This window comes from Sipha flava, unplaced genomic scaffold, assembly GCF_003268045.1.
Source record: "Sipha flava isolate LNK unplaced genomic scaffold, YSA_version1 385_pilon_pilon, whole genome shotgun sequence".
Taxonomy (NCBI): Eukaryota; Metazoa; Arthropoda; class Insecta; order Hemiptera; family Aphididae; genus Sipha; species Sipha flava.
The window spans coordinates 163,533-182,607 of NW_020273096.1; the positions used below are offsets into that span (position 1 = coordinate 163,533).

At 25.4% G+C, this 19,075-nt stretch overlaps 2 protein-coding genes across 3 annotated transcripts; both read left to right on the top strand.

The window, feature by feature from the left end:
* The first annotated feature begins 24 nt into the window (after positions 1-24).
* LOC112688261 (coiled-coil domain-containing protein 22 homolog) lies at positions 25-8,891 on the top strand. The gene is made up of 12 exons (XM_025561366.1): positions 25-456; positions 1,286-1,469; positions 2,526-2,655; positions 3,026-3,181; positions 3,396-3,547; positions 3,679-3,858; positions 3,924-4,157; positions 6,799-6,938; positions 7,028-7,193; positions 7,255-7,389; positions 7,797-7,905; positions 8,887-8,891. The coding sequence occupies exons 1-12, from the start codon at positions 407-409 to the stop codon at positions 8,889-8,891; spliced, it is 1,641 nt and encodes a 546-aa protein (XP_025417151.1). The 5' UTR covers positions 25-406.
* A 3,015-nt stretch (positions 8,892-11,906) lies between these two features.
* Positions 11,907-18,759, top strand: LOC112688266. Of its 2 annotated transcripts, none has more exons than XM_025561371.1 (2): positions 11,907-13,195; positions 18,526-18,759. In XM_025561371.1, the coding sequence occupies exons 1-2, from the start codon at positions 12,858-12,860 to the stop codon at positions 18,560-18,562; spliced, it is 375 nt and encodes a 124-aa protein (XP_025417156.1). In that variant the 5' UTR covers positions 11,907-12,857; the 3' UTR covers positions 18,563-18,759. The 2 variants fall into 2 exon arrangements, 1 of the variants encoding a protein (XP_025417156.1); XR_003149055.1 differs by lacking the exon at positions 11,907-13,195 and adding an exon at positions 17,670-17,802.
* Positions 18,760-19,075: the final 316 nt, after the last annotated feature.

Below are 19,075 nucleotides of genomic sequence, written 5' to 3' on the forward strand. Positions count from 1 at the left end.
TACTATCAGTGTATTCTTAGCACATTAAACTACGATATCAAAAAATACTAGCACTAACTAATCATTTTGTTATTATTATTACTATTACAGTAATACCGTTCGAACTATGAATTGTTCAATTAATTATTTACGGACAGTTAAGTACAAACAATGAAACTCAACAATTTTCCATTTATCTAGATTAGTAATCAATTATTTTATTTGAACTCATAACCTATCAGGTATGGACATATAAAAATCTAATGGAACGCCGAATTCAAATAGCCTTCATTAATAAAATTAATTAAATGTTACATAATATTGACAAGACGCACTTGTCCTAACTGGATTTTTTTTTAAATAAAAAGCGAATTTTAATTGCTTACATGATTATAATTTAATGGGTAATTAATTGAAATCAGACAATATGGAAGAAATTGATTCAATAATATTTTGTACTCTAAAAGGAATTGGTTGGTGAGTAATTTTCAATTTAACACAATTTTAATTTTGTAAGTAACACATTGGCGTGTGTAGAGGTTGTGCAGAGTATGCAGCTGTAATACCCAATGGAACTTTTTTTCTAAAAATGCATAAAATAAATAAAAATCGTAATGCATTTGGTTTTTAAATGTTTATTATGTGATTTTGTATTACATTATAATTTTCAGTATCTTATTATTTATTTTTGAAACACACATTTTATACTACAGTTAGGATTTAATGTGTTAATGAAATTAAGAAGTACTATGCTTCAAGAGTGATAGAATACCTTTTAAATATAGAGCAAAAAAGAGCTTTAAATTAAAATCCCAAAGAAATTATTGGTAATATTAAGAACTCAACTGAACGCAGAATCGTTTTATGATTAATTATAATTATTTATCAAATATATTTTAATTTTTTGAAATTTTTTTTCGTAATTTATTTTAAATTTTATATATAGGTAGATTTTTTTTTTTTTTTAAAAAAATTAAAATTTTAATTTAAACAGTTATTTAGACATTTGTGTAAATATTTTTACCAGCATTTTGAATGCTTAAATTAACTGTCGGTGATGGCAGGGATAAACAGTGGCAAGCTTTTGTATACTCTAAAAAAGAATTCTATGCACGCCTATAAAGCAACATGAATTAATTAATTGCTAAAAATATAATTTCTTTCTTTTAATCAAACTTTTAATTTGAACCAAGTTACTGCAATAAATCAATTTTTTATTAAATTCAACAAAAGATACTGTACTTAAAATATTAAATGTTGATCATAATTAAAATTCATTTAATTTGTTATATAATTATTTGTTTAGTGAATTCTCAGAACACGAAACTTCAATGACCAATATAGCTCAAGAAACATTTATAAAGGGTATAATAATATGTTTACAAAAAATTCAACCGACCATTAGTATACCTCATACTATTCCTAGATCTATGTCTGCCAGATACCAATATGGTATCACAGTAGCAGATGCTTGTAAAGTAAGATCATTGGTAATACAACTTTCATAAGTATAGGTACAAATTATATTATTAAAAGCCAGAAAATATAAATAATTCAAAACATATGTAATACATATGTAAATTAATAAATACAACATTTATCAAATATTTATTTATCTATTATATATTATTATTATTATATTAGGTACCTATTATTTTATTATTTGTCTCATTTTTTTTTTTTTTTTTTTTTTTTTTTTTATTTGACTCAGATCATACAATATCAATTTATATTTTTTTAGTTATCAAATGTCAAAAAATCGGCATTCTTAAATAAAAAAATGGTTTTTTATCTTTTTTTATCATAATATAGTACATGACAATTTAAATATAACACCATATATTTTTAAAGAATTAAGTGTATCTAATTTTTTGTAAAATATATAATGAAATAAGCAAATTATAAGTAAGTTAATAATTTGTAATTTATTTTATTTAAAATACGACTTACATTTTCTAAATCTTATTGGGTTATTATGTTTTTATTTTCTTAACCTTCACCTATTTAAAAACCTGATTGGTTTATAAACAACCATATGTATACTAGAAAATTAATTTTATTTTATTTTTTATTAAATAGTTTTACAAAGTAATATTAACTTTTAATAGTTAATTGAAATATTTTAATTTCATATTTAAATTCTTTAATGTATTTTAAAAGTGTTTAGGTATACAATTAAATAAGATTTAATTAATTTAGTTCTGAAAAATTTAAAAAAAAATACAAATGACTAATATTTTCATAATTAGAACCTAGTTCAATTAAGAGTTCACTTCACATAACTATAGTATCTAAATTATATAAAAATATTTATTTAATATTAATTGATAATTTGATTATCAGTTTAAAATAATATGTGTATTATGTTCATAAACTATGAAGTAAGATAAAATTTAAAAATTATTATATATTGTAAAATGTATGACTATAAATGATTCAACAAAATCATTAATTTTAGTTTTAACATAATTATCTCGATACATTTTATACAAATTAAAAGCCATAGCTTTTGTATATTTTTATTTATTTTATATTTTTTTTTTCAGAAAGTTGGCTATAAATCTGACATAGGATATCAAACTATTTTATATGGTGATATTGTTGATATGAGAAGAATATTAATGTTTTTAATCGAAAAATTACCTAAAGAAACTGAAAATATAATAGAATATAAAAGTATGTTGTTTATATTTAAATCTATTTATTTAATTATTATATACTCAATTTATTCAAAAATGTATTTTTATAATATACGGGTTGAACCCTTTGTGAAAAATAAGTATATTAAATAATAAATTATTAATTAAAAAAAAAAAAAAAAAAAATTAATAAAAATATTAGTAAAAATAAATATAGTATGTTATACATATCATATTATTATTATTATTTATAATTAATTAATTGATTAATAATATTATATATATATAAAATATAAATAATAGCGTTTCTTAATTATTATTTTACTTTTTTTTAAATAATTAATAAATAAATAATTTCATATTGTAAAAATATGATTATCTAATAGTCATATTTAATTTTTTTTTAGATAAACGGTTCACAATAATTAAAGAACTTAAAAGAATTTTATCATATACTAGACAAACATTAGACTCTTCATCATTATCAAATTATTCATTTGTGTCTGTTCCCTTGGACACAGGTATCTCAGTACCTGGACATAAAAGAGATTGTACACCTGCCGGTAAGATATGTTAAACATTTTTACTTTTAAAATATTTCTAGTAAAATATTTAAGCAATTAAAAAAATTAAAACATGGTAATTTTTATAAATTCATAATATTTTTATACTAATCTAATTGAAAACATCACAATTATTAGTATGTATGTAAGTGAAATTATATGTTACACTACTTTTTTATACACAATTTTTAATAATAAAATATGTTTTATTTAGAATGGAGAAATTTCTGTATTAATAGTTTAAAATATATAACTGAACAACCATCTGATATGAAATATTTAATTCCTTCTCTAATTACTCTTAATACTAAGAGATTATTAAATATCTATGAGTCAAAACTCAATTCAACAGATAATTTACCAAAGGTGAATTTAATATTTAATATTTAATAATAAGCTAAATTATGTACATTTTACTTTTATTTTATATACACTGTATAGTAAAAATTTTAATATAGATATTTTAACTATCACAAACTCAAATTATCATATTTTAGTCTAGAATCTACCATGAAAAAATTAAAACAAGCAATGTACCAATTATAAGTACTCATAATGCAATTGATCAAAATAAAATTGTCAATATTATTAAAAACGAACCAAAAGAATCTCAAGAATTAACATGTATTGAAGAACTTCTTACTCAAAATTGCGAACTGAAAAGTTTAATTTTAAAAGTAATATATTTTTTAGTAACTCAATCAATAGTTAAAAATGCATCTATTATAAAATTATTTTATAGGAACGTTCCTCCAAAGAAAATCTTCTAGCTGAGTTAAAAAGGTTGGAAAAAGAAAATACTGTTAAAGTAAAAAGTTTAAATATCATTAATAATCCTGAGATAATTTCCAAATTAAAAAATAAAATAGAAGCGTCACCAGATAAAATTAAAAAAATGAATAATAAATGGAGCAAATACGAAAATGAACAGATATTAATTTTATCTCAGTTAAATGCAGAAATAAATAAAAAACGAGTAAGTAAAATAAATATATTTTACATTAATACATATGAATATTATTTAATTTTATATTATTTTGTATACTAATATACTATGTGTATAAACATATAATTATTTTGTATATGGTAATTATAGTATTTGATTTTACATATTATATTAAGTTAATTTTAGAGACTCGACTTTGTAGTTTAATATCTTTGTTTGGAATATATAATTTAGATCAGACGTTATATTTTAAAAGACCTGAGTATATTTTAAATATTATTGTGCTTATGATAGCTTATTTACTTATCTCTTATGCTTGATGTTTATTAAAAGTATAAAATGTTTAATGAAAATTTATGAGATTCATGTTTAAAAATATTTAATCAAAATGAAAAATGTACCGATTATTGCTTATTATTTATTAAATTCCCAATCGACAATGATAACTAATATGACATGGTTTTTTACTATGTTTTATTGAATTATAGTGCAGTAGAAACTCGATCAAACGTTAGTATCAGGATCGTGTCTGTAACGGTTAATCGGGCAGTAATTGTTAAATATATATATAGCCGTAAGACTAGGTTACTTGTTAGTCACTGATTAAATTTAATTAAAAATAAATCAATTTGATCGTTCACGTCGCGTTTGTCCCATATGTTGGATATTAGTATACATTTCCTAAAAGTTTCGCTGCAACGAGTTTATCGCGATTGCCTCATTAACGATAACAATGACGAATAACGGAGAATGACGGTTAATCGGTTAACAAGTTTATTTAACTTTATTAAAAAATATATTTTATCTTTACATATTTTTAATAAATTTAATTTGGTCACATAGAGTTATTTTTATACCAAAATCATGATATATTAGATGAAATAATGGTATAGATTCTTCGAAATACTCATTGTTAAATTCTATTTTAATTTTATGTAATGTTAATAAAGTTGAAATTTCAGTCTTTATTTTTTTCTAGTAAAGGTACGGTATCCAAGGCGCAACCTATTTCGTATAGTTTGGTTTCGAAAACACGACATGTCACAGCAGCACAACTACTTTTCAATCAGCATTCATAATTAACATATGGTTTTAGTTTATTTTCAAACTTGTCAGAGTACGAATATCTTTTAAATTAAATTTTACAATAAATAGTTATGTTTATAATAATAATAACATTCTTCATTACCAAAAACTAGAAAACCTATACAAGAAATATCTAAATATCGAGAATGTGAAGGATTATATGAAATGATTTTATTATGTTTTTATAATTTTAATCTCCAATATTATAAAGAGCCAAATTATTTTGTACCTCTTGTATAAGAATTTCGTCTTCAAATGTAGAAAAAACCTAAGCAAAAGCAATTATGTTGAAAATTTACAACGATCGCTATAAAATGTCGCGCAGTACTACCCCCGGAGCAGTATTGTCGTCGGTCGTCGTGGTTTGTCACGCATTATAAACAAATATGATATTCGTGCTAGCTCTTACTGACGACATGTCGTCGCGACTTTTCGCGCCTAGGACTGTTTCTAAGCGAACATTTTGCATGCATGTTTGTACTTGTATACTGATGTTTTTCTATTTACATTATTATAAATTTAATTATTAGTAATTAAAATATTTTTAAAAGATAATTTTTATTAAAAATATATTAAGTATAAAATAATATATTTGAATAGAATATTATTATCATGAAGTATCAATTCATAACAGACTATTTAAACAATATACTATTTTTAACATATTATTGTGTAGTATTCAAAACTATTGGGAGATAATGCAATAATAACGCGTTTATAAATAATTATTTTGTTATCTTGTATAATTTTGCCTATTGAAATAAAATAAAATTTACTTATCTAAATGAACAAAACAATTTGGACCAATTAAATTAATTCAAAATTCAAAATATTTGACATTCTGGTTAAATTACTAAATAAATCACCGTCTTATGTAAATATTTCTTCACTGAAAAATGTTTTTCCAACTATTTTGTTTTTAATTTTTTTTTTTTTTATGTTATACCATTCTATACAGTATTTTACAGTATAACAAACGTAGTAGCGCTAATGCAGCATGCGACTTGTTTTAAATTTGACATGATCACGACTGTTGGCAAACATATAGCAAACAACTAAATTATGAACGAACATTTGACAAACAATGTTCTCCCAAACGTTTGTTAGGAGTGGTTTTTTTTATAATTTATAAAAAATTCAAATTTTGTTTATACTTAAACATATAAAACCGTGTACTATTCTGTTTCTTTAATTTTTGACTAACCATTGTTCGTTTAATAATTTAAAAGTAATGATAGATGTGATAATTTAACTTAAATTAGATTAAATTAAATTGATTAAACTACTTAATTGCTGAATTTCCAAAAATATGTGGTTTTTTGTTGAAGAGGGTTCATTTAAATTTTTTTTTTAAACACTCACCTACTGATTCAAAACAATTTATAAATCATTTCCTCTCTCATTTGATAGGGCTCAAATGTACAAAATTATCTTAATGCTTGTTTATTTATAGTTAAATTATGTTTATTTAATAAATTATTATATAGTTAATATTTGAGTTTTACAAATTTATTTATTTGTTTAAATTGCAAAGGTAAACTATGCATGTTTAATATATTTTTAATAATTAATTTTTAATTTTTAGGCTAATAATAATAAACTAGAAGTTGTATATGCTAATGAAAAATTAAAATTGCAAAATATCTTTGAAGAAATAAAAAAAAAAGAAGACATTATTAAGATATGCAGAAATGATTTAGAATCAAAGTCAAATTACAATTCAAGGTCTATTTTCGTAATAATTTTGTTCATAAACTTTGTTTATTATTCATAATATTTAATTATATTTTATATTATATTTAAAATTTATTTAGGTCGAGTTATACTCAGAGAATCTTAGAAATTATATCAAATATCGAAAAACAAAAAAAAGAGATTAATAAAAATATAATGGAAACCAGACTAGTTCAAAAGGATATAAATTCCTTAGATGGTAAAGTTGAACGATGTTTTATATCAATTGATGAATTGATGTTTAAGGTATTCAGTAAAAATATAATGAATTATTACTCGTATAATAAGTTTAAAAAATAATATTCAGGTTGCGAAAAAGGATGATATAATTAGAAAATGTTATAAGCTATTAGCTGCTATTCATTCCAATAGTTCAAGTATTATAGCATCCGTTAAACAGACTGGTACAATTGGAAGAGAAATTAAAGATTTAGAAGAACAGGTACTTGCATAATTTCAAATTTTTATTTTTGTTTAAAATTGTTAAAAATCCATTAATTAAATTTTTTAACTAAACATTTTAAATATTTTTTACCTATTGCTCAGTTATAAAGATTAAATATAATTAATAGTCATTATATATTTGAAACTGCTATTTTCTTGTTAAAATTTTCTATCCTAATTATTTCAAAATGATTGAGTTTAGAATCTTAATTTTAATGGTTATCAATATTAAATTTATTAATTTTTTACTATCTTCTTGTTATAATAATAAACTTATAAATCGGATTTTTCTGACATACTCTTAGACAGTAAACAATAATAAAAAATTGTATATAATTTAATTAAATACAAATTTAAAAATACTATAATTTGTATTTAATATTAATTATTTTGCTTAATTTTCAGATCGAGAATGAAAATCCTCATCAAGCTACAGCTAACATACAAAAACTAAAACAAGATTTGGAATTAGTTAAAAATGAACAGCTTATTTTATTGAAAAAATTGAAAGTTGATCCATAAGTATACATAAAATTGAAATAAACAGTGCTACTTTTTATAAAATTAATATTTATAAAAAAAAATTTTTACATCAATTATTTATTAACAATATTTGTTATTTATTGTAAAAATTATTTTAATAACTATAAAAATTAAAAAAAAAAAAAATATATATCTTTTATATTTTTACTACATCTAAATTTTTATTTTCAATTCTTAATGATAAAATAAATTGTAATTGAACCAACATTAAGATTAAGTTAACATTACAAAAACTTTATTACCACTAATTCTGAGTAATATTGTTCTTAAAAATTTTTAGAAATGTAGAGTACAAAGTTTTTCATAAAAACTATACTGAAAATAGTTAATTCGTCCTCCAACAAGATTAAAAATCCTAAGAATTTGTAAAAAAAAAAAAGGAAATTTTGTATGTCTTATTCTAGCTTTAGATATTATATTTTTCCTCTTTATACTATTACTATGTATGTTGTTTAAATAAGGTTAACCCAAATTTACAATAAAAAAAACTTCCACATTCTCCTTCATTTATAACTTTTGAATTAGAATATTTACTATTGTATAATTTTGTTAAAATTGAATTTAAAATATTAAATATGTATCTATAACTTTACTGAATAAATAAATACTAAATTACTATTTGCTAAAATATATTAATTTAATACTACAATTATACTGATATTATTCAAAACTTTATTTTTTTTTTTCAAAATAAAATTTGAATACCATTTTAACCTAAGTCTGACGGGGCATGGGTATAATTGTAACTTTTAAATTTTTAAATTGATATAACTTTCAACTCATAAATTGTAGAGACTTGAAATGTTGTGACATCTTTACATTATTAGTTGAATATATATAAACAACTTTTGAAAATCAAATCTTACCCATTTCCCAAAATATGAAGTTAACTTTTTTTTTCACCCATTAGGGCCATTATAGTTACAATTATACCTTCATATATTTTGTATAGGATGAGTTAAAAAAAGGATTGATTTTTTTTTTTTTAACTAAATTCATCAATTTACAAATATACAAAGCACTATTTTAATTATAATAGGATTATTAAACTTTCTTTATTAATTTTCACGAGTAACACATGGTATTTTTGGGGATGAATATTCATTACATACAGGTTGTTCACAAACCACACAGCTTTTTCTTGTCTTACGTTGTTTCCTCTTCTGGTCTTGGCAGAATTTACAATTACCAACTATAGGAGTAGTTCCACGACTGCCAACTGTTATTTGAAGATCACCTGCTACTTTTGGTTGAGTTGCAATGCGTCGTCTAAGCATCATTTGTACCGAACTTCAAAGAAAATTAGCCAATTATGTCTAATATATTGTTGAAAAATGCCAAAGGCCAACGTAATGTTCGTCTTTTCACTTTGTACTCAGCTATCGTTTTATCCATACTATCAACTCCACCTTTAGTTTTGTTCTGATATTTTATTATCTCGGGTTTAGTTGACTGTGTTTGCTCGATTTCATCAATCATGTGCATAGATAATAGAAGCACGATTGATTAATTTTTTTTTTTGGGACGTATAAGCAGACGGTTGCATCACAATTATAGGCAAAATGAGTTGAGTGTATAGGCCTTTCTTTGACAGGTCGCATACTGCTTGACAAAAACAGTTTGTTTTTTTTTTTACAGTACTAAAGTCATGTTCTAAGAGTTCATTCCCATACAAATATATATGGCAGCACAATTGTACCTATGCCGCCTAATAATGTTGTAAAATTATACCGTCGGATGAAGATTAAATTTTAGGAAAACTTTTTTGAATGTTCAATAGAAGCTATTCAAATATAATTCAAGATCAAATATAAATCCAGTAAACACTTGTTATTCCAATAAACGCTTTTAAATGTTAAACTGGACCAAGAAATATTAGTAAGAATGTTGGTAGGTTTAAAAAAACTGCTTGCAATGAACTATTATACTTTAAATGTTCCTATGAAGACGATATTTTTCGACTCATATATATAACCATACTTTAAATAATTTTTAATGTATCTTTTAAGAGACACATTCTCATGTGTTTATGGATTTAAAATATAACTAAGATACAGTTCAACAATAGCATTAACGATAATATATTTATTAAGTAAGACAAATCATTTTTTCAATATATACATACAAGCAGGGTGGCTAGAAAGGCTGAAGACCCCCCCCCCTTAAGAAGTTAAATTTTTTTTAAATTATCTTTTAGGTCTATTAGTAACCTTTTCTAGGGTAAGTTCTAGGAAAATTCAAAATATTCAATTGGTGTAACAAAATAATGTCAATGTAATGTATATGTCGTAGGCATATAGTCAAATCAAGCATTTTACTAAATGCCTAAGCATATAGTCAAAGAATTTAATATTTATTCAATTTCATTATCTGCCTTAGTTAAATGCCTATTTCATGTCAGGCAAATAATAAAAAAACATTTTGTATTATTTTAAAAATTTAAATATTTTTTCTATCAGTAATTTATTGCTATTATATACCTATATAAAAAAGCTATGTATTATTTATTTATATGTAAAACACGTTGGTATATAAAATACAAGTAATATATTATATAATTGTTTTAAAAATGAAATCATAAAAATAAATAAAAAAGTTATATTATAATTACAAGTTTTTGTTACCAATTATTAGTTGTCACATGTTGTTATTTAGTGGCATTTGCTGGAACATTTGAGGTTTTTCTTAAAACATAAAAATAAATAATAAAGTTATATTACAATTAAAAGTTTTTCTTACCTATTACTTGTTGTCACATGTTGTTATTTGGTGGCATTTGCTGGAACATTTGAGATTTTTCTTAAAACATAAGCACCGATTGGTTTGACATTGCCACTTTCCTGATTGACATTGACATTTAACAAAACTTTGACCGTTGTAAATTGATAAGTTTGCTACTGCTTCACGAATGGATACAAATTTGTCTTTTTGTACTTTGCTGTCTTCTAAACCATTATTTGACACTAGTTGAAGTTCTTCTCTTCAACACCAATTTTTTACTATACCAACTTTTGTGCCAATTTGATAAACGCCGTTCCAAATCACTAACCCATTTATATTTTGACTATCGAGAGATCCTCGGTCTACTTTTGGAACACTTAATACTATTTGATCACCAACCTTCAGTTCTTTAAATAGTTTTTCACAATTTTCCACCATTTTTTTAGTTGCGATTGATTGTCGTTTGTAAGATTCAATGCGGCTAACTTATATCTGTTTTTCATTATTACATATCAGACAAATATTTTCAATATCATTACTATTATTTATAGAATAGCTGTAATTATCAGAATGAATATTTCTTTTACATCTAGTACATTGGAGTTCACTACCTGATTTTTCATTAACACCGCTGATATTATTTATGTCACAATATATATTTTTTTTTTAAGGTATATTGTCAACATTATGTTCTAAATTGTCTTGTAAAATATTTTCAAAGTCTTCTTCATTTGATAATTTTTGAATAATTTCGGCAGGTAAGTTTGTAGAACTAAGACCTACTTTCGGTTCAGTGCCAAACAAGGCTCGATATGGCGAACGACCTAAAATTCGATGATGTGAAATGTTTTTTTGCCATTGCATAAAATATACTCCGATTGACCACTTGGTACTTTTATTATCTACGACCCAAGCTCGTAACATGTTTTCAAATTATTAATTTGATCTACAAATCCCTAACTCTATGGGTGCCATGGCCGCCCATGTACTATTATATATTCAGGCCACAATTCTGCCAATTCTTCAATTATTTTCGCTGTAAATTTTCGCCCATTATCAGACTGAAGTATTTGAGGTGCTCCTTGTTTCAAAAAAATGTTTTAAAGTTCATGTGCAACTTCGATGGCTCGTTTGGAAGTAAGTGGTCGAAGATATAAATATTTGGTTGCGTGATCCTGATAGTTCATCATCCATTTAAAATTTCCATCGGGTGGTAATTGGAAATCAATAAGGTCAATTTGTCATCTTGAATTAAAATCTGGCGATAATATTGGTTTTACAACGACGCCTTTACAAGGTTTTGATTTTTTTACGTTACAAGTTGTACATAAATTAATAAATATTTGGATTGCTCTTCGAGGAATATTGTATTTATTTTTTAAATATCGCTCAACTTTATCCCTTCCACCATGACCAGTTATTTTATGACTTTCTTCGATTTTTTCAAAATAGTTTTTGTTATGGTATCACTGTTGTTCAAACGCATGTGTATGTGTGTGTGTAAAATGTGTATAAGCAACGACCATTCTTGCTCACTCTATAATTGTTATCACTCGACACAGTCGTGATCTGTTGTTCACTAATAAACTTTCGTTAATTAGTTACCTAATTATTTCAGTGTTTTATTTTGTTCATAAAACACAAACACAACATGGTGTCAGGTGTCATCGATTCTGTGTCTTCCGTTTTCCGTTAAATAAAATAACCTCGTCATATTATACTCATAATAATATTGTAGGTAACCTAACCTAACTGTCGTATTGTCATTTAGTGTCGTCATCAAAAACCATGTGTATCTAAACATTTTTTTTTTCTTCCGCACTATGTCTGTCTACACTTTTGAAACATGACGTCTGGATTGATTGGTAGTCTACCACCATTATCCGTAGAAGGTAATCTATGTCAATATTGGAATGAATGGATTCAATACTTTAATATTTATATGACTACCAGTGGGTATAATTCATTAAAAGAATTTAGGAAAGTGTCGATATTCCTACATTTTATCGGTAAGCCAGCGCTCAAAATATTTAATTCTTTTAATCACGATATTAAAACAGTTTCACTGGAAACTGTTATCGCTTGTTTGACTACTTTATTCCTCGGAAAAATGTCACTATTGAACGTCATAAATTTTTCACAAGATTGCAGTCTGCAGATGAAAGTATCGGTGAATACGTTGCAGATCTTAAAAACTTAAGTATGTCTTCCGAATTTGATACACTACGTGAGAGTCTTGTAAAAGACGTTCTTATATTTGGTCTACATAATAATTGGCAACAATTAAAGCAACATTTATTAAGAGAAGATGAATTGTCTCTTGATAAGGCTCTGAAAATATGTTCATCGATGGAGTTGTCTAATTGTACAGAACAATTAAATAATCCCAGTGAAGATTTGCTGACGGTTCAAACAACTAAAGTATCATCATCAAGTTGTTCAAGAAAAAATTCACAGTCAAAGTCAAAATGGTCGCCTCAAAGCAATACAATTCAAAAGAGGGAGACGTCAAGTTCACAAAAAAGGAACAATAATGGTAGGTAAGTATGTCAATAGTAAAAATAATAATTGTACTCGGTGTGGACAAATACATAAATTTAAATGCCCTGCGTTTGGTGTACAATGTAATAATTGTAAAAATTATAATCATTTTGCCAAATTTTGTAAGTCAAAGTCTGTTGAAGTGATTTCAATAGAAAGTAATAATGTATCAGAATCTGATCAATTATTTGTTGGTACTGTTAATACCATTAATAATAATAGTTCTCAAACATGGCAAATTGATTTATATATTAATAATATTCCTATTAGTTGTCTACTTGATACTGGTGCACAAGTTAATATAATGTCTCTTAATAACTTATTAAAACTTAAAATTAGTGAATCCTCTATTATTAGACAAAATACAACTAAGCTTATGTCAATACATTCAATAGATATTCTTACACTAGGTACATGTAGTCTTAGATGTTGTTTTAAAAATAGTTTTGAAGTCATTACATTTTTTATAGTGGATTTTGATTGCATAACTGTGTCGGGTTTGGCATCATACAAACAACTTAATCTACTACAACGAGTTAATGTTGTTAATAATAACTGTAGTCATAGTGTACTAGAAGATTATAAGGTAATAAGTATAAGTATTTCAAGGTCTTGGCTGTCTACCTATAAAGTGTCATATTCATATCAACCATGAGGTTCAACCTATAATTGATGCACCTCGTAAAGTTCCTTTTGCTCTGTATGAACAACTTCATAAAGAATTAGATAATATGTGTCATTTAAAAGTTATAGAAAAAATTATGTCACCAACGTCATGGGTTAGTTCTATAGTCATAGTGAAAAAGAAAAATAATAAATTAAGAATATGCTTAGATCCTAGAAATTTGAATAGAGCAATTAGTCGCTCTCACTATCCTCTTCCTACTTTTGAGGCAGTTAAAACTCAACTGAGTGGCACTAATTTTTTTTCAACGCTAGATGCCAATTCTGGTTTTTGGATGATACCACTTGATGAGAAAAGCTCTGAGCTCTGTACGTTCAATACACCTTTCGGTAGATATAAAATTCTTAGGTTGCCATATGGTTTAAACTGCACACCTAAAATTTTTCATCGTATTATTACTGAATTGTTCTCTGATATTAGTGGAGTTATTGTTTATATTGATGATTTAATTGTAACAGGAACAACTATAGAAGAGCATAATCAACGACATAAGAAAGTTTTGGACAGAGCTAAGGAAGTTAATTTAAAATTTAATAAAAGTAAATGTATAATAGGTGTAACTGAAGTAAAATTTTTGGGTCATGTTTTTAATAGTGAAGGGGTTAAACCTGATCCTGATAAAATTACAGCAATTGTCAATATGTCTTCACCCAAGTCAGTTAAAGATTTACAAAGATTTCTGGGCATGATAAATTATTTAAGTTCATATATTCCTAAATTAGCTGATGAGACAACACTTTTGCGTTCACTGCTTAAAAAGAGTACATCATGGGTATGGGATGAAAACTATGAGTCTGTGTTTAATAAGGTTAAAAACTGTATCATAACTACATCTGTCTTATCTTATTATGAAATGTCATTACCATTAACATTGTCAGTTGATGCATCCCAATTTGCAGTTGGAGCAGTTATTTTACGAAACAACAAACCCTGTGCTTATGCTTCACAAACCCTCACTTCTGCACAACAAAACTATGCCCAAATACATTCAAAAAACATTCAGTCCCTACTAGATTACAATGTATGATGTTAAATATTCAATCTTATCATCTTAACGTTGAATATGTTCCTGGTAAACTCATGGTTTTAGCTGATACTTTGTCTAGGGCCCCACTTCCAGACTTATATAAGGACAATATAGATGAAGAATTAATCTTGCAAGTTCAAATATTTTCTGAAAACTTAGCCATAGGAAAACAACATCTTGAAAAAATAAAAAATGAAACTTTAAATGATACAGTATTTCAGAAAATTAAAAATATCTGCATGTCTGGGTGGCCTCTTAAATAAGTCTCTTCTTGATAATACTCTCAAACTTTTTTGGACTTTCAAAGATGAAATTCATGTTATTGATGACTTAGTGTTTAAGGGTAATTGTCTGGTGGTTCCTACTAGTCTTAGGTCTGATATGTTGAAACTCATTCATGAAGGTCATATGGGCATTGAACGTTGTAGAAATCTAATTAAAGATGTATTATTCTGGCCAGGTATAAGCAATGATATTAAAAATATTATAGAAAGTTGTGAGGTATGCCTTAAGTATCGGAACAATAATACTAAAGAACCAATGATTAGTCATGCTGTACCAGACTTACCTTGGCAAAAATTAGGTATAGATTTATTTCACTATAATGATACAACTTAGTTGATTACTATTCAAAATTTATTGAAATAGCTCACTTGCCCAAGGGTTCACATGCAAAATTAGTTGTTACTCAATTAAAATCTATTTTTGCTCGGTTTGGTATACCAATGGAGATAATATCGGATAATGGACCACCATTTAATGCACAAGAATTTAAATTGTTTGGTATGGATTGGGGTATAAATATGGTCACTTCTAGCCCAAATTATCCACAGTCTAATGGATTAACAGAAAGATGTGTTCAAATTGTGAAAAAGTTACTTAAAAAAGCCTGTGATACAAATACAGATCCATACATTGCATTAATGCAGTATCGTAACACTGCTAATAATAACTTGTTTTCCTGCACAACTACTTATGTCAAGAAATCTTAGAAATAAGATTCCTGTCAAATTGTCTAGTCTTAAACGAAAATTAATTGAAGTAGAAAATTACAATAAACAAATCTCCACTAAAAATGATAAATTTATGTCCTACTATAATAAAAATACTAAGCAACTATCCCAGTTAAAAGTTAATGATAAATTATTATTTAAAATTAAACCTAACAGTACTTGGAGTAATGGAAAAATAATTGAAGTATGTGATCAACCTAGATCTTATGAAATTGAAGCAGATAATGATAAAATCTATAGAAGAAATAGAAAGTTTATTATTAAATCTGCATTAAAATTTCAAGAGAAAATTGAAGATGATTTGAAGGACAATATAAATAAAACGTTCTTAGAAAAGTCTATTGAAACCAATTTACATGCCGAGACAAAAAATAAGTTTGGTAGAAATATTGTTAAACCTAAAAGATTTTTAAACTAAATGTTAATAATAATTATCACATTAATATTTCTATTATGTCTTATTGTAAAATTTATAATTTTATATAGTACTTATATTATTTTTTTTTTTTTTAAAAAAAAGGAGCATGTTATGGTATCACTGTTGCTCAAACGCATGTGTATATATGTGTGTAAAATGTGCATAAGCAACCATTCTTGCTCACTCTCTAATTGTCATCACTCGACACAGTCGTGATCTGTTGTTCACTAATAAACTTTCGTTAATTAGTTACCTAATTATTTCAGTGTTTTATTTTGTTCATAAAACACAAACACAACAGTTTTCATATGGTACAACATAAATAATTTTTTCAGTTTTAGTTTTTGGTTTAAAAATATGTTAAACATTTCCTACTTCAATCAGATCATATTCACAACATAAATAATATTAGTTATGGATTTTAGTTTTACCGGGATTCAATTTTGCATCATTGATTTCGTTTAGAGCTTTGTCGTAGTCTTCCTGACTCCACGATTTTTTTATCTTGGTTGTTGTAAATTGATATTAATTTTTCATAAAACAATTCATTGTGTGACATTATATTATATTTTAAAATATAAATAAAAACAATCAAAATTTATAATATACAAAAAATGTTAATAGGTATATGTCACAATATTATATGCAATCACGATCACACTACATACGATTTACGTAAACGTAATACTTATACGTACTAAACTAAATTATTGTACAATTCAATCGCATGTTCTGTATCTTTTTCTGTAACGATATATTTTTATCGTTATAATCGATAAGATTGTAATTTGTCCGACGGTACTCAATATAGATAAGGTTCTCATACAACCAAGGTAAAAACCAATGGAACTTTTATTTTTATAAGAATATGTAGTACTCACTACTCGTACTGTAGACTGTACGGACAATTTTTTTAAATAATACAAAATATTTTTTTTTTATTTGCTTGACATGAAATAGGCATTTAATCAAATGTCTAATCATTTAATTAAATGACTAGGTATTTAATTAAATGTCTAGGCGGATAATGAAATTGTATAAATATTAAATTTTATGACTATATGCCTAGGCATTTAATAAAATGCCTGATTTGACCATATGCCTACGACATATACACTTAATAGATTATCTTATCTTTACCCGTGGTTGATAAGTAGTAGATATGTTGTAGTTGATAAGCACTTGTCAAAAACTAACAGCTCTGCGGTTAAATAACAGCTTGAACAGCTGTTCAGTGATAGATTATCGGCCCAGGCTTATTATCAATAGAGATTTATTAAAGTCATAAATTGATAAATATAATTTTCTAATTCTATACAACCAATAATAATAAATGGTATTTAAAATGAGAAAGAAAAGACAAAATAGTTTTACATCATTTTTAACAAAAAAAAATCAAACCAAATGATGTTCATGTTGAAAATTCACAGCTGTTAATAACTGCACAAGTTTAGCAAGAAATGGTGAGTATTATTGTTTGTTTTTAGATATATTGATATGGAGAAATTTCAAATAAAAGAAGAATTTCTTGGATTCATTGAATTAAGTTCAACAACTGGATCTGCTATCAAAGATACTGTTGCGTCTCTCATAGTTAGATAATAACAACAATATGATAAATGACTTTCTTTGAATATCAAAACCACACCCGTGGATAAGTTAAATTATTATATTATGGTAACTTATGGAATTATAACTAGTTCACATAGTCATTTTATACAGGAAATTAAAATAAGAAATATACAATAAAAATAATAGTGACCACATCCTTTATCTTTGCATCATTAAATATGGGCTGATCGGGAGATAGCACACATAAAATCAATAAGGAATTATCATTTTTATTAACGGTTTCATATTTTCGTACACACACACACACACTTGTGTCCATCGGATATATAAGGGACCCGAAAATAAGGGCATATCAGACGAGTTTTTGCTATGCGACACTGAGCACCTTCACATTAGTGTATGTTATGGTCTAGACTTTGAATACTTTCAACAGTTTAAATAATAGGACTTAAAAAAATTTAAATAGTTATTAATTATTTGAACTTAGAATACTTTTCATCACAGTTTATTATTAAGACTTAGAATTTTAATAGCTAAATTAATTAATTGTACTTAGAATAATTTTTAACAGTTTAATAAATCACTTTATCACAATTAGCATTCATTATTTACAGCATCCACTTACATCCATGCGTTGAACAGACTGAGTAAATCACTGAGATTCCATCAATCAGATGGTACGTAATAAAATTGGTACAGTCGATAGTATTTTCAATAAGAAAACAAATCCACATCGCAACCACCGAGAAACTGAACAACTTGCAGTCCTTCAATTTCTCGACTTCAATTGAATAACTGATACTCCACCAGATCATTCAGTCACCAATATCTTCAATCAACACTTGTTTGTAAGCATAATTTTTTTTTTTTTGCAACAATTATTTTATTTTTAAGTAACAATTATTCTTTTTCTCTTTCTAAAATAACTAATTTTTTTTTTATATGTATAAAAGGAATTCTTTAAAAATTAAAAAAAAACATTATAAGGTCATAAAAAAATCATTGACACCTAAAAATTCTAACTAAGCATACCCACATTATTACTGAGAATTATTATTGAACTATTAAAGGGGATCCCGAGATTATATTGAAATTATATTGAGAATTATTATTGTGAAATTTATTGAGTTTATCTGACACCGGAGGCTCACACGGTAGGGAAAA